The following is a 17,295-nucleotide window of genomic DNA, read 5'->3' as shown; positions in this document are numbered from 1 at the left end:
TGTAAATTACAAATATTCGGAAAATCTTTTTTGCATATCATTTCGTAAACCAATGCTTCCAATTGATTATAAAAAATCAGGTCTTTTGGTACAATTTTAAAAAAGTTATTAGTTTTTAAAAGGTGTACGAATACTTTGTACACCCACTGCAGATAAAATTTCAAATTGATAAAGTTAAAGATATTTTTTTTATGCATCAGAGAGAGGAGCTGCAAGTATACTCTTTTAAATTTCATTGTTAGTTTATTTATTTCTTGATGATTTATATTGGAAAAACTTATTTATAAAAAAACTGCATCACTAAATTAGGGGGGACATTTACCGTAGCCGCATTTAGTGCTCGGTAAGCCTACTGTTAAACAGAGAGAAATATTTTGGTGGAGCGCGTTTGGTAATCTGTTCGATAACGATTCTATCGTCAAAAATTCCGCTCGTTCCAGAATAGCGGTTAAATGGCTAGGTGAAAATGTGTTTCGCTATCCATAGATCATCTTGTACGAGGAGGCGAGGGCATAGTTGATGGCACGTGGCGTGTGAAAGAGCAAATCGCGGCGTCGATCGCGCGTGTTTCTCGCAGACGGTAGACCGTCCCGAAAAGCCGACGGCCCGTGAAAAGATTATATAATTACTTGCCTGTTGGATCGAGTCCAGGAAATTTTTCGTCTGACATAAATCGCCGCGGGCGAGCTCCTGGTTAAGAGCGCGGGCGTCCGCCGTGTCCGCGAGACAGGACAAGGTCTCGCGGATGTCTTCGAGACGTTGTCCGAGGGCCTCCACCTCGCAGTGCAACGGTGCACTTGCATCCAGACCGACGTCGGATGCAATCTGCGCCACCAGCCCTCGGAGCTCCGCCAGCCTCTCCTTGTGCTCCGCCATCGTTTCCTCGCAAATCTGCAAAAATATTCACACAACCCTGTAGACAAAAACACCCTCAACAAGTGGAAAATAGGGAGCGTCATCTTCAACTCTTTAAACGACCGGATGGCAATGAAAAGTATTTTACTACGTTTTTATTAGCTTGCTTTCTTGTCTGTCTGTTTGTTCGGTACAAATTTTGCAATTGATTTTAAACTAACTTCCCGATGAGCTAGAGACTTGAAATTTTAAACATAGCTCAGAACTGGATGACAATGCAATATTAAAAAAAAATTTTTTAAGTCTATGCGTTTAGGAGATATAAACTAAAACGAACTAAAAAGTATAAAATAATTTTCCCTAACCCCGTGCAGATAGTTCAGAAAATTTGTGATTGTGAATTTTGAATAGCTATGAAAATACTTGTGAGATTTAAAACGAAAAGCGTGGGGCACATGCAATATATAATTGATGCATGAATAGTTCAACCTAAATCACTAACAATTTTATTGCACTGCAAATGATATGAACTGTTGTGCGAGTTTTCTCAACGGCACACTATGGGCCAAGCCGACGAAATCTGTGTAAAAATCAAAGAACTTTCGATAGAAATGAGATAGAGCGATGAAATTTTTTTCAAATGAAAGCTGAAACTTTGCAGAAAATGGGATAATTATGGAGATTGTGGTACAAACATTTTTTAACCTTGAAAGAATTAGTTAAACTTGCACAATTTCAAGAAAATTGTGGTTTTTCCAATACCACGCGCGCAAAAATTTTTTTTTAACGTGCGACACATCAGTTCCCGTAGATTTTTTCACGCCGATTTCAAATCTGGTTTCAAAATTTGTCTACGACCTCAGGATTTTGCAAGAAATCGATTTTTGTGAGCACAACTTATGAAATCATTTTTTCGTTGAAATTAATTGGTAACCCACTAGTTTGAAGGAGTATTGTATTCTCATATACAAAAACACATTAAAAATAATCATAATGAAGTATTTCAATGTTTACTTAAAATCAGCGTGAAAAAATCTACGGGAAATGATGTGTCGGATGTTAAAAAAATTTTTTTCCTATGGAAAAACCACAATTTTCTTGACATTGTGCAAGTTTAACGAATTCTTTCAAGGTTAAAAAACGTTTGTACCACAATCTCCATATGTTGGGAGATCGGATACCAAATTCTGAGAGGATCGTGGTTGATTTACGCAATAATGCACTTCGTTTAACAAGAACTTTAATTCAGTTAGTTAACAACACGATACACTTGGTTGCCCTGAACGTTACGAGAGTTGCGAGAATATTAACGTATAAATGCGAACCGAATATTGTTTTACTGACGATATGTACACACGATGTTGTCTTCGCGGTGGTCGTTAACCGAAGCGAGTTCTCGATCAGCCGGTGCGTACCGAAAATCACGCGTTCCGTTGAAATAAAGTGGGGGGCCGCACTAAAGTGTTCGGCTACACGACGTCGTCGGTTGAAAACGGATCAGCCGAGCGTAGATCGGCCGGAACACCATAATTATTTCATATTCTGCAAAGTTTCAGCTTTCATTTAAAAAAAATTTCATCGCTCTATCTCATTTCTATCGAAAGTTCTTTGATTTTGACACAGATTTCGTCGGTTTGGCCGATAGTGGGGCACCTCCTATGTATTATCTTGCGCCCCACGTTTTTCGTTTTAAATATCACAAGTATTTTCATAGCTATTCAAAATTCACAATCACAAATTTTCTGGACTATCTTTACGGGGTTAGGAACCTGTATGGGGCTAGGAAAAATTATTTTATACTTTTTAGTTCGTTTTAAAAACGAGGTATTTTAAAAAAATTTATTTCTATTTAAATAATTATTCTTATGCAAAATAAATATTGTATGTGTTAAATACAAAATAAAAGAGCTACGTAGACTTTTACTTCTTTTTAGAAATATAATTTTAACGGCTCGGAATAATTCAATAGTATTTTGAAATTCTAGAATTGGTATTCTTACGAGAATACATTTTATAACTGGATTTGCAGTGCTATACATAGTTAAAGCTAATTATAAAACACTAAGCTGGTTTATAATTGAAGCAGTACTCTAACCTTGAATTTATATACTTTAGTTTATAATTAGGATTGTGTTTTATAACTTGAGTTGCACTCTTCATTGAACTGATACTTTTATATCATATTATAATTAATCTCTGGATTTTTATGTGCGATAAAAATTGTCTATTCTAGAGACTGAGTTACATAAAATGATAATGATCTGTTAATGATTTCAGAAATTCGGAAAAAATGTAACACACAAAATACCCTTACACTCTTCTGATATTCTAGCCTTCTAAATGTTGTGTTTGACGTATTCATTTTTGTCATAAATGCACAAATGAGTTGAAAAATATTCAAAACAGCAGAAACATTTAATGTCCAGTTTATTACAATAATTAAGAGAAGATTAAAATGTTTATGTAGTTCCTTGTAGCTTGCAACCAGAGGTGAGCATTATTTGGCGAAAAAAATATTTGAAATACTATTTAATATTTTAGATTTTATTTTGCTTGAAGAAAATAGTATTTTATTTGAACTATCTGAACCTTGAAATAAAATATTTCTGTTTGAACAGCTGAACCTCGAAATAAAATACTTCTATTTATTTGAACAATCAAAATAAATATTTCTTTTTTTAACAATTTCATCCACAAAATAAAATATTTCTATTTTAATAATTTCATCTACAAAATAAAATATTTCTATTTGAACAATTTCATCCACAAAATAAAATATTTCTATTTGAACAATTTCATCCACAAAATAAAGTATTTCTATTTTAATAATCTGAAACACAAAATAGAATATTTTATTTTTTGCGTCAATATACACCAACCCTAACACTTTCAGAAATCGCATTACTTATTTAATATTTCTTATTTTAGCAATAATTTAAAGAAGAAATGGTACTTAATATAAGAAACTATATCATTTGCCACATTTTCGTTTTATTTTTTTGTTTGACTGCTGCTATTCGCATACATCAAGGTGCAGCGTTACAAATTGGAATCTGTTAGGGTGCTCCTTCGAGAACACAGAATCAATCCAGCAAAGCTAAAAAGTCTCTCAACTGGGGCAGATGAAGGAATAGCTGTGTTGTATTTTAAAAATAATGTTTTCATGTATTTTGCTTTGCAATTCTTTCAATTCGTGTATCACTATCGCTCAAATATTGAAATAATTCTAATTCTGCAATGTTTGTATGACTGATATCATTTGTTTCTTTTTCCATAAAGGAAAACAAGTCATCTACTTCTTAGTTTTGTGAAAGTAATTGAGAGCGTGACTCTAAATCTGGATTTGCTATCTGTTTCAAAGCATTTAATACGGTTTCTTTGATAAAAGTACGTTTTTCTTCATTTAAGTCTTTCGGAATCCATCGTAATTTCCATTTTGGATGGCTAACAGTAGCAATTATACATATAGTCGCTTGCGTGTTCAGTAAAATCAAATAAATCACGAAATCGAGATTTTAAACTCGATAGTAAATGAAGTTTCAAAGGTTCGCAATATCTATTGAATGCGAACCATTATTTTGAGCAATAATAATATTTAAAATTGAAATTGAAAATAAAGACAAAGTCCAAATATTTTCTAATTTTCTATATTCTTAAAATAAAATACTACTTTCAAATACTATTTTCAAAAATTACTGCATCAAATAAAATATTTTATTTTCAAAAATTACTGCATCAAACAAAATATTTTATTTTCAAAAATTACTGCATTATTTTCAAAATTGTACACATACTGTAAAATAAATGGGATTATATATATTTGCTATTTACTATTTAAAATACTATTTTCCCCAGCTCTGCATGCAACTAATGCAAATTTTTATTTTGATGATTTTGATTCAATTATTATAGGATTGTGCTCGAGTTCGTGTTGACATTTTTCTATATATCTAGATGCGCGGTAGTGCACCGGCCAAGTTCTCGCACTACCTCCTTTTACACGAAACAACTTATTGTTAGCCGTTTTTTAGAGGGTTATAATCCGGCACTGGAGACTGGAGGCAGATGGAGAGATGTAATTTCGTACACTTGTTAAATGCTATCATGTCTCAATATTGACAAAACATTAATCTTCCAACATTAGTAGGTTCCGAGATATAGCACCTCAAAAATCGCTAAATTTGTCACTGACTGACTGACTGTCAGACCGTCGAAACCTTTTGGGTATTTCCCATTGACATATAAGCTTGAAATTTCGTACATAGGTCCACCATAACAAACACTCAAAGGAATAATGATCAAAGTTTGAAATTTTACTCCTTAAAGGGGTTGTATTGAAAAAAAACATTACGAAATAGGTACGTAGGATAGAACATAGCAGCATAACATACATAAGTACACGTTTTATTAGCTTCGAAGTCGCAACAAATACTGATGAAAAAAACAATCGCTCTAACACTCTAACGTAAACAAAAGAAACTGCACCGAGCATCGTCTATAGCGGCGGGGGGCAAACGGATCCGCGCGTCGCCACACAGTGGGCTGGATTGAGAAATTTAGTGACATTTTGTTATAACTCTTGAACCATAAGAGATATCGGGATGAAATTTGCACTAAAATTCATTAAAAAAATAGTCAATTTTAATTGTTAACAAATAAAATTTTTTCTATTTTGTTAAACAGTAATTGTTAATTAATTTTCATTGATTTTTTGTATTAAAATAAAATTGTTTAAGTACAATCTTCCAAACTATTTTTTACTCTTACTAAATATGTATTTTATATTTACATTTCATACATGTAATGTTTTATAGAGTACGTAAAAAATATAAATTTGAGAAATCTTTTTATAATCAACGCATACAAAATGTACCGAGGAGGTAAAAACGCCTCACAAGCGTGTCAAAAGATATTTTTATAATAATTTATAATAATTATAAATGTGATTTTTTCAATTTAGTTGTTTTAAAATCATGTTCATTCTATATATTACAACCTTTGTTATTTCGTATTATTTCATGTTTATAAAAGATAAAAATATGAACAAAAATATAACAAATATAAAAGATAAGCCAATTAATCTTAGCAAAACGTTTCTAAATTGATGTTAATAGGTAAACTTTTGGTCAATTTGTTTAGTTTAATTAATTATTAAATCTGCAGCTTCTGGATATTTGTAGGCATAAAAACTGAGATTAAAATTATTACATTCAACAAATATTGTCACATATAAAATGTAATCTAATTAACATACTACTTTATCTGCATAGATAATATAATAATAGTATGTGAAGTACGTTTTGATTTGTTGCTGTTCTTGAAATTTTCCGGATTTTGTAATTTCAAAAATTTATATAATAATAAATAAATAAATAAATAATTATTTGCGTGCCATGTATTCAGAGTTTGTGAACGGAGGCTGGCGTATAATACCATTTATTGTCATACCACAATATCATTTTCAGCATCTATTGCATATGGAGACGAAATTGCTTGTAGTATTGTATAAAATTTTTCAATTAGTTCTATTTCAATTCCTGTGATTTGTGCATTTTCTGGATTGGAAAAGAATCGCCTTGCGGTATTGCCATCATGCCACTGAATCACATCCGTACTTAACGAAGTCAATTGTCGAAATCAAGTTAATTTTTTATTTAAACACATTATTTTTAAAATTAACCTTAACAATTTGTAGGTATAGGTGTATTTGTAATCTAAAGAGTTTCTTAGAAACATGTCTTAATATCCCACAGACCACGGGGTATCGATGGTGGCTACCGAACGCATGCGAAATAACGTGACATTACTAAATTTAAACGTTAATAACTCAGAGAGGTGGACGAAGGTGGACGAGATTTTTACACATTATGTAAAGGAAAGTATCCTGAACACATTGTGATTTGTCCGAACGCGGGTTCTAACGGGTATAAAAAGGTATTGCTTGTTAATGTAAAATTTTTGACATTTTTCTGTCCTACATTGAACATTAAATTTTTAATACATTGCATATAATAATTGTAACTGCAATTATAGTTTCTTAACAGAAAATAATGCTCTTTACTATAGAAAAAAACGGGGCTGAAATCTTGAACAGGATCGTGAAAATGTCGCGAAAAAGAAAGGACATTCTTCGGGTGTCAAACGTAGATTCTAAAACGTTCAACTTTAAAAGCTTGGTACAACTACAATTTTCATTTAATTTTATCAATTCTTCCATTTTTGAGGTCAGTGGACATTCGAAAGATAATGCCAACTGATTATACATCGATATGTGAAAGTTCATTTCCTGGCAAAATGTCACTAAAATCTTCGATCCAGCCCACTGTGGCGCCGGCAGAGTGTTAATCTTCGAAGCATTGAATTTGGATTTTGTCTTGCAGATTAGAAAAGGATTTTTTTCTTTGATACCTACTTGATAATTGATGAAACTTCAACAAAAATTGATGAAATCCCAAGAAAAACATCCTGTAAACAGGCGTCAAGTTCCTACGGCCGTAAAAAGTTGTGAGATCAAACAAAATACGGCCAAGTTTCGTTAGCTTAGAAATACCTCTTGTAATGCTGAAAAAAGTGTTTGTAAAAATTAGTTTAAAAGAACGATATTTTATTTTTAAAGAGTTACATGTAGGGCTAAATTATTCAAACTAGGCCGTTACTTTTTAAACCAATGGCCATAAAAGGTGAAAATTTAGCCCTCCATGTAACTCTTTAAAAATTAAATAGCGTTCTTTTAAACTAATTTTTACAAACGCTTTTTCAGTATTGCAACAGGTATTTCTAAGCTAACGAATTTGGCCGTATTTTGTTTGATCTCGCAACTTTTTACGGCCATAGGAACTTGGCTCCTGTTTACAGGATGTTTTTGTTGGGATTTCGATGTCCTCTTCGCAATTCTAAAGAATCCTAATCGAACAACAGGCACTCCGCATCCCAGAGTGCCACTAGATCATCATCATCTGAATAGCCGACTAAATGAAATTATGCTTGATCATTAGCTTCGAGAACCCTCGAGTCGAACACAGCACAGTTGTAAGGGCAAACTCGGATGCTTCTCGGAAGATTTTCGTGTTTCTTCGAAAAGGGGGAGCTCACAGCTGGTGCGGAAAACGTGCATACAGAGGAACCTTGCATCGGATGCAACACATTGGATGTATTCGTCATCTATGCCACAGGGAATGACGTACACAAACGTATGCGCTAGTACGCGAATGGGTGGCGCACGAGCGCGCGCGCAGAAGTGAATGGTTACGAATGAATGAAGAAGAGAGAGAAATAGAGAGAGAGAGAGAGAGAGAGAGAGAGAGAGAGAGAGAGAGAGAGAGAGAGAGAGAGAGAGAGAGAGAGAGAGACAAGTGTGTGTTGTAGAAAAAGGAATGACTAGTACAAACGACAGATGCGTGCACCAGATGCATTACGATGCTGTTCGAATATTCCACCCACTATTTTCATCGAGACTCTTGCTGACCAGTTATGCTTCGCATCGCGGAGTCATGGGATCGTGGAAATTGCAGTGGAAGTTGCTTATCAACCTTTCTCTCTTATCTAAGTGCGTTCAACGCCTCGAGATAGGAAAATTCATCATCTTGATAAGGAGCTTCGAATCGAGGACAAAAGAGGAGAGACTGCATTACGAATGCTGAAATTTCAATTCTCGGAGGATGAATTCTCTTCTTACGATTAGAGGTCTATGGGAATTTTAAATGTAGAACATTTTCAGAGAATCTGGGTTTCTGTTCAAGTTTTTTGTCCATTTAGATAAGACTTTCAGAGGCCTCCGATCCTTCAACTGCGAGGATTGGATCGTAAATGTTAGAAATACAATTGTCAAGATATTTTATTTTCGGAGCTGAATAGAAGTTTGGGATTTCAAATCTTTGTTCTTTGATTCTTGCATATTTGTGAAAAGCAAATGCGTGCTTTTAGCCAGAATTGATTCATGCTAGGATTTTAATTGTAGGAGGACCAGGATGTTTTTGAATATTGAACAGCAACTTCGAGAATGAAGAGAGATATGTTTAAAGTCGGAGCTGAATAAAATCAAGAATTTCAAGTTCCGCGTGAAAGTAACAGTACATTGTCTCCCCGAAGGCAATCTTGGATCTAAACATGATCTCTCTCGTGTGAGTCCTTCGATACACCTACTGTTCGAAGTAAATATAAACTAGGATTTAGCTAGAACTCTCTGTGCACAAGGGTTTCCACAGAAATTCTATTCCAGTTCGTTGCGTCACTCCTGATTGGAGCTCAGAATCTCGCCACGCTTCTGATTAGATATCGGAGAAACCAGTCTCTTTGTGGAAAGAGAGAAAGTAATGAGTAAGAAGCCTTGTTTATCTTCCGTAGGAATTAACAAGAGAAGATGACGAACGTTGTGGTATAACCATGAACAAAGTTGTAGTACACGAACTCTTCTTCATTCTCCATCTGACGAGATGCTACAAACGAAGTAGCAATGAGGAAAATCCAAAACTGCGTGCTGAGATGACACACCGAATAAATTTTTAATTAGACATTAATTTGTTATAGAGTCTCTGAGGGACCATGAACTTATAGATGATCATTTTACCGATTTTTATTATGGACACAATTACATATAGACACAGTCAGTAATTTTAGTAAACGTTTTCACTTATTTATGAATCGTTACACAAACATTCAATTCGTACTCTGATATACATACAGATAGTGGAATCAAAGAGCAAAACTAAAAACCTCATTAACTTTCTTCACAATTATTAACAACGCTTGTGCTTCTGCCAATCGTGTGTGTCTAAGCAGGTGATCCTGCTCGCACATAATTTCACGAAGGTCAAACAATAAATTTCTATTAGTCCAGGCAACGAAAAGTTGTAGAAGGAAATGGAAGGAACACAATTTTTAACTTTGGGTCTTTGTTTGGACTAGTTAGGAGGTAAACATATTAAAAGTCCCCACGTAGAAGGTCCCCTTTTTCGGTTTTCCGCTTATACCTCGGAAACTATGTGTCCTAGCTATAAGACCATTCTATGCAAAATTAAAGCTGACAAAATGTGCTATAAGATTGATTCGATTCAGTTTTTCGCTATCTCGCATAGTTTCCGAGATATCCGCGCTCAAAGTTCACTTTGGTATTATTTGTTCGAGTTAGTGTTTTTGCTTCAATTTCAATTTCAACACTTCAATTTCATCTTCACTTTCAATTTCAACTTCAATTTCAACACTCCAATTTCAACTTCACTTTTTCAGTTTCCACTTCCATTTTCCACTTTCAACATCACTTTCTCAATTTCAACTTCAATTCCAATATAAATTATTCAATTTCAAAACTTCATATTCAACTTCCCTTTTTCAGTTTCCACTCCCATTTTCCAGTTTCAACATCAATTTTTCAAATTCCACTTCACTTTCAACTTCACTTTTTCAATTTCAACTTCTAGTTTTCAATTTCCACTTCAATTTTTGAGTTTCAACATCAATTTCTCAATTTCAACATCAATTTTTCAATTTCAACTTCAAATGCACGTAGAAGGTCCCCCTTTTCGGTTTTCAAAATTAAAGGTGACAAAATGTGCCATAAGATTGGCTGCACTCAGTTTTTCGCTATCTCGCATAGTTTCCGAGATATCCGCGCTCAAACTTCACTAATTATGCTGAAGAGTTAGCTAGTCAAATAACGCAAAAAATGTGAGGCAAAAATTTCTTTTTCACAATTAGTGAACTTTGAGCGCGGGTATCTCGGAAACTATGCGAGATAGCGAAAAACTGAATCCAATCAATCTTGTGGCACATTTTGTCAGCTTTAATTTTGTATAGAATGGTCTTATGGCCAGGACACATAGTTTCTGAGATATAAGCGGAAAACCGAAAAAAGGGACCTTCTACGTGCCCGCCTGCACCCCGCTCACCTCCCAGGAGTAGGGACTTTTAATATGTTTACCTCGTAAGTAGTCCAAACAAAGTCTCAAAGTTGAAAATTGTGTTCCTTCCATTTCCCTCTACACCCCCCTTACGAGCATTCATTGACTCGACTATATCACCAAGTGGAAGATTTTGACACAGCACAGATCTACACACTATGGTTGCAACATAAATAATTTCAGTTGGACGTATCATTAACTTCATTAGAAAGTACAGTAGAAACAATTCTCCAAAGTCCCCAAGGGGTTAAGGGTGTGAATACCAAAGAAATTCATCAGAATCCAAAGAAAAAGAAATCTCTCCAAGTACCAGTGTATACATATGTGGTCTAACAATAGAAAGTAGAGAGAGAGAGAGAGAGAGAGAGAGAGAGAGAGACGAGGATAACGCCCCCGAGGGAGAAGAATAGGGGTTGCAGCCAGCCCTCGATCGTTCTCGAGGCGTATCAAATAGAGAGCGAGCGAGGTAGAAAGACGCCTAGTTGAAAAAAAACACCGAAGAATAAAGCAGGAAGAGTAGAGGCGATCGATACCACCGGTGGGATCTCTGGATCGTACCTTGATCTCCTCGGGCGTGCACATGACTCTCAATTTAGGTCGCCATTCATATCGTTCCTATTTTTCACAGCGGTTCCGCGAGGCGGTTTCGTAGCGGACACGTGTCGGCCCGAAGACGCGCAGCACATGCTTCGAATTCTCGATCGACCGGAAACCACGGGGACTCGTGGCGACTCCCGGCGACACCGAACGGCCGCATAATCGCGGTTAGGCTATTGCTAAATCGGTCTCGTTCGCGATCAAAGGTTTCTCCCGAGCATGATAACACACGCGTTCCAAAGACGACGACGGAAGAAGATGCGGGAGAGTGAACCTGGGGGGGGGGGAGTTGAACGCGGCGACGGATAGAAACAAGCGTCCCGACGCTCTGGACCAGACTGGCGTCCTCCGGGGATCGATGCGCAGACGACCTGAAAGTGGGGAGCAACTCTCGTGTCCCGTATCCCAACGACCTACCCTCGCGGAGTCACGTTTCGGCGCACTTGCATAGGGTGAATCGCCCAGTCGACGTCCTGCTGCGCTGCAGACAGGGTGGGGACAATGACACCAACCCCCAACAGAAACTTCATTCAAGGGATCGACTAGCCATGCCAACATCTCGCGAGATATACTGTTGTAGTTTTTGTCGGAATGGCTGCGAGCCAAAGATAGTTCGACCCCTTCTTATGGGTTTTTGTGCGGGGAAAGTGAGTCAAAGGGGTGGCAGCGTGGGGTGTGGTTGGGGTGGCATGGGTGCTACTGTCATCCTGTTGTTTAGTAGGCTTGGTGTTTCAGTGTGGATTCTCGCGAGATTTGTTTAAAAACAGTTTTTCTAGGGGTGTGATCTGAAGGGGTCCCATGGAAATCACCGACACAGATTTCTCCGACACGGTTTTCACCGACAACATTTCATTAATTTTTTATTAATTAGTTAATTAATTAATTTGGATTGAATGAAAATCAGTGGAAAAACGAAATATGCAACCGAGTGTTCTTGAATTTATTAATTAATAAATAAAAAATTAATGAAATGTTGTCGGTGAAAACCGTGTCGGAGAAATTTGTGTCGATAATTTCCATGGGACCCGATATGAAGATATACAGGAAGAGTGGGGTGGGTGCGGCTATCGCGTTCCTTAGTCAACATCTTTTGAAAATACCTTTTAGTCTTATGGAATAGGATAAGAAGTATCATCCTCCTGTCGAGGAGTCAGCTTGCACAGTTTATTACAGATTAGAAAAATAATTTTAGTAGAAGGCTTCTAACTAGGGGTGTGCGAGATCCCGGTCGAGACGGGAATTTCTCGCGGCATCGGGACGGAATCCCGGAAATATCTGTGATTCCCGACATTTTGAAATTTCTCCATACTTTCAATAATTACAAGAATCTGAAAGCCATTGTGTTCTCGAAGATTACATATCTTATTAGTCGGGAATGTTTATGTTAGTAATATTGTAGAAAGTAATTGCGAATAACGATACTTTCGGGAATCCCAAATATTATTCTACCGAGTGGTTCAATACGTGTTACAATGGCTGAAGAAATTAAATTTCCGTTGATCAAACAGAGTAGTCAAACTATATCTATTAATGAGTCCAAGGTCATTTGAAGGTCATAGTGTACCACATCATTGAACTCGTCTTGACATCAGCTACAACACTGTGAAGTTAACAATATATGGTGCTATTTAAAAATCATCGATGACCTTCAAAAGACCTTGAAAACGACTACAATCGGAACATTTTTTTATATCACCATATTTGCCCCCTTTAACAGTACAACTTTTCTCTCCAACATGTTCTTCCATCTCTAATCCTAACGGAGCTATTTAGGTGGCCTGTTTGTCGTGAACCACCCGGTATATCCCGTACATTGTCGGCATAGCTGGGGAAAATAGTATTTGAAATAGTAAATAGTAAATATATAATCCCATTTATTTTACAGTGTCTGTACAACTTTGAAAATAAAATATTTTATTTGATGCAGTATTTTTTGAAAATAAAATATTTTATTTTTTGCCGTAATTTTTGAAAATAGTATTTGAAAATAGTATTTTATTTTAAGAATATTGGAAATATTTGGACTTTGTCTGTATTTTCAATTTCAATTTTAAATATTATTGCTCAAAATAATGGTTCGCATTCAATAGATTTCTGAGTCTAAGTAGTTTTTTGGCGATAAGATACACTGTATTGTATGTTTATCAACAAACCTCAGTAGGCACATGCTGTGAACTGTAGTGAATATACGTAGTAATAGCAACAATCAAACAAAAATTAAAACGAAAATATGGCAAGTGATACAGTTTCTTATATTAAGTACCATTTTTTCTTTAAATTATTGCTAAAATAAGAAATATTAAATAAGTAATGCGAGAGAGAGAGAGAGAGATTTCTGAAAGTATATATATATATATATACAGGGTGTCCCAAAATTCGTGAAAATCCCGAAAGGGGGTGGTTCCTGAGACCATTTCAAGCGACATTTTCCTTTGCAAAAATGTTATCCGCGGCTTTGTTTAGGAGTTATTAACGAAAAACACGGACCAATCAGAGCGCGCCCTGGCCCGGCGCGCCAAGCCGCGCCGGCAAGCGAGCGTCCCAGGGCGCGCTCTGATTGGTCCGTGTTTTTCGTTAATAACTCCTAAACAAAGCAGCAGTTGACTTTGGTGCAAAGGAAAATGTCTCTTAGAATGGTCTCAGGAACCACCCCCTTTCGGGATTTTCACGAATTTTGGGACACCCTGTATATTCCATTTTGCGTTTCGGATTATTAAAATAGAAATATAGACTGCGGACTCCGTGGTCGCGCGGGTTCGATCCCGACACCGGCACCTCTGGACATATTCCATGTGCCATTTAAACTGTGGTTTCCAATGTGGTTCGGAACCCACCTTATAAAAACTGCAGGTCCCGTCGCGAAAAAATCCTAACAGGATTAAGTGCGACGTAAAATAACCGATAAAAAAAATAGAAATATTTTACTTTGTGTTTCAGATTATTAAAATAGAAATATTTTATTTTGTGGATGAAATTGTTCAAATAGAAATATTTTATTTTGAGGTTCAGATTGTCCAAATAAAATACTATTTTTTAAGCAAAATAAAATCTAAAATATTAATAATGCCCACCTCTGATTGTCGGGAATACCGCACATACTCGGGAATCCCGAAAATTCTCTGGAATCTCGGATATTTTACGGGAATCCCGAATATTTTCGGGAATCTCGCACACCCCTACTTCTAGCGAATAGTTAGAAAAGCAATTGTTGGGGATGACTGCGGTATGGAGTGGTATTTCATCCCTCTTTTTATATTCCTTGGGTTAGGGTGTGTTCGGGAATCCGCCACCGCGCGACCGCTTCAATTCAAATCGTAAATAACGATCAAACCAGCGAGCGTCCCCCCCTCTCCGTTCTTTGAACGTCGTGTATGCGAGCACGAAGGTGACGAACGGTGCCGATCGAACTAGTTCAATTTGAACCTCCAAGATCGCTGCTACCATCGAGCACATATTGTTGTCGAATCCTTCATTCGCGCCAAAAGTAACGAGTTCGCGACCATTATACCATAGTTCACGCGCTACTCAATCCGACAGAGGCAGGGTTCGAAATTAACCAATAAATAGTGTTAGTGAACAACATTTGGCTTGAACCCTTCATTTATCCGCCTATAGAGCGATGTCCACCCGACCTGCACATAAGACCATTCGATCCTTCTCAACTAATCCAACATCCGCTTACCAGCATCCCAAACAGGGTGAAATGAGTGACTCTACCAATTTATTTTACCATGGACTGTTACGAAATTTATTGTTAGTCATGGTAGGTGATCCTTGATGAATAGTTTTAATAATTGTTTTTAGGGATGGTTGCGGTGAAGCGATGTCGTCCCCCCTTTTATTTGTTTTGCATGCGGAAAGATTTCGGAGGGTATTGAGGCAGGGTTGGGGTAGCATGAAAGATACTTCCCCCTGTCGTTTAGTTAACTTGAGCATTGTACTGTGAACTTTTACAAAAAGAGAAGCAAACATTGAACTACTAGTAAGCTTGCATTAATGCATCGGTATTAAACAATCCAGTGAATATATCCTATGCATATATGCAGAGATTGTATAATAATTGTTAGAGAATTGTCACATGTCTCATAGAGAACAATTAGTTTAGTATTAGGTTAACAGAATAATTGACTCCGCAATGCAGTGATTTAATAATTACCGTGGCGTAAACGGGGGTAGTAGAATGAATGTCTTCGAGTTTCTTAGGTCCTTCGAGCCTAACGAGGGTTGTTCAAGTTTGATGTTTGTAGTTTGAAGTTCGAATGAAGATCGATAGACTATCGAGGCCGATTATGTAAGACAATTAGCTAATTCCAGTTTAAGAAAAGGATTAAAATAGTTAAGTGCATCCTCTCTCTTGAAATTTGAATATCTATTGCCTCTCTCGAAAAGAGTCTTTCGGTTGATAAATCTCAGGTGCCTCAGATACTTTGCTTGTCTAATCGTGGCGGACAGTTTGTTCAGTAATATGTACAAACGTTACCATATTTTGATAATGAATATTATGTCACCGATGTTTCACAGACGATGAGAACAGCGCGGTCGGTACCGAACTCTCTCAAGCGTATTCAACATTTTCTTAATTTTGACTTTCGAAAAATGTACGAGCATAGAAAGTAGACAATTAAGAAACCTTAAACAACTTTAAAGTGCTTAAACTGGCAACGTGTAAGTGGAAAACACTTAAGTGAGTTTGCTCAGAGACGTCGGAACATTTGTTGAGGGGCCAATGTTCACTCGTTTACTCGGACGTTACAAAACACTCGTTTAATTTACTATGTTTGCTTAACATATTCGTTTTCTACATCGGGCATAATTCAATGAGCGACGTGCGCCGATGAGTCAATTGGGACAATTAACCGCTCGGACGAAGCACAATATAGAATTTTAGGGCCTGCGATATGAGATAATCCCTTACTTACTCATGCGAACACGTAGGACCAGAGAATCAAACGATTTTTGTCACTGAAGTCATATCGGAGCACAGTAAACTCTACCCGATGACTCAAATGCTAAATATACGCTCGAAACTTCCCATTCCTTTGCAGTTTTATTCTCTCTATTCCTCGCATTAAAATAGTGGACATTGTTTGCAATAGAAATAACGAAGAATGTAATACTTATTTTTATACAGCGAGAATAAACGGGGAAGCTAGCTTGGCAGAACGTTGTGTCATTGTTAACAGCAACGGGGAAGCATGTGCGGATGTTATAGCTCTCCGATCGATGCCATTTTTGTGAAAGGATTTTCTCCAACCAATTTTAAAAATGTTCTTAACTTAAGAATTTTAACTGAACTTTCGACATGAAGATTTTACCAGGGATATTTTAATTGAACTTTTAACATGAGAATTTTAACTGTAATTTCAACTAAGTTTTAATTGAATAAAGAAAAAAATGGACAGTCTTCGCGAGGACGCAAGAGACGAGAAGATTGAAAATCATTGTAGATACGTTCGGGCATCGTCAAATTACGGAACGCAAATAATTATTTATTATTCGAGCAAGTCTAAATGAATTATTATTTAAAATAATTAAGTTATTTCCATGACAAATAATAATAAATTAGATTGTATTTTTTATAGACAGCTGGGCCCTCCGGACGGGCCCGACCACTGGCGTATAAAAACTATTTATTTGATTTCCACCTCAATCCAAATAATAAATAATCTTTTATTTGCAAATAAGAAATAAAATTCTATTTAAATAAAAAGTTTAGTTATTATTTGCAATTAAATTCACACGTTTATTTATTATTTAATTATATATTATTTAAACAAGAAATAAGAGAAGACCAAAAACTATTTATTTCATTTCCACCTCAATCCAAATAATAAACTAGAGGGTTATTGTTCCTCGCTCGCTCGCGGATAGGACTGCTCTTGCGAAAGGGTTAGTGGTATGCATGTCTAGTAGTACCTATAGCTATTAATGTTTTTTTGATTTGGTG

At 36.2% G+C, this 17,295-nt stretch overlaps 1 protein-coding gene across 2 annotated transcripts in view; it reads right to left on the bottom strand.

Moving 5' to 3' along the window:
• Nucleotides 1-17,295, bottom strand: part of LOC143209154 (muscle-specific protein 300 kDa-like) — a 55,996-nt gene that overhangs the window by 21,694 nt on the left and 17,007 nt on the right. The window contains exons 1-2 of one of the 2 annotated variants that reach the window (XM_076424472.1): nt 11,310-12,115; nt 634-891 (exon numbers count right to left, since the gene is read on the bottom strand). In XM_076424472.1, the coding sequence (XP_076280587.1) occupies nt 634-891; nt 11,310-11,333 (282 nt within the window). In that variant the 5' untranslated portion in view covers nt 11,334-12,115. Of the gene's footprint in view, nt 1-633; nt 892-11,309; nt 12,116-17,295 lie in introns of those variants that run through there. The other variant, XM_076424471.1, reaches the window with a different exon arrangement.

Source organism: Lasioglossum baleicum, chromosome 5, assembly GCF_051020765.1.
Source record: "Lasioglossum baleicum chromosome 5, iyLasBale1, whole genome shotgun sequence".
In the NCBI taxonomy this organism is placed as follows: domain Eukaryota; kingdom Metazoa; phylum Arthropoda; class Insecta; order Hymenoptera; family Halictidae; genus Lasioglossum; species Lasioglossum baleicum.
Note: the sequence above shows the minus strand (reverse complement) of the source record. Positions and strands in the feature narration are given on the sequence as shown.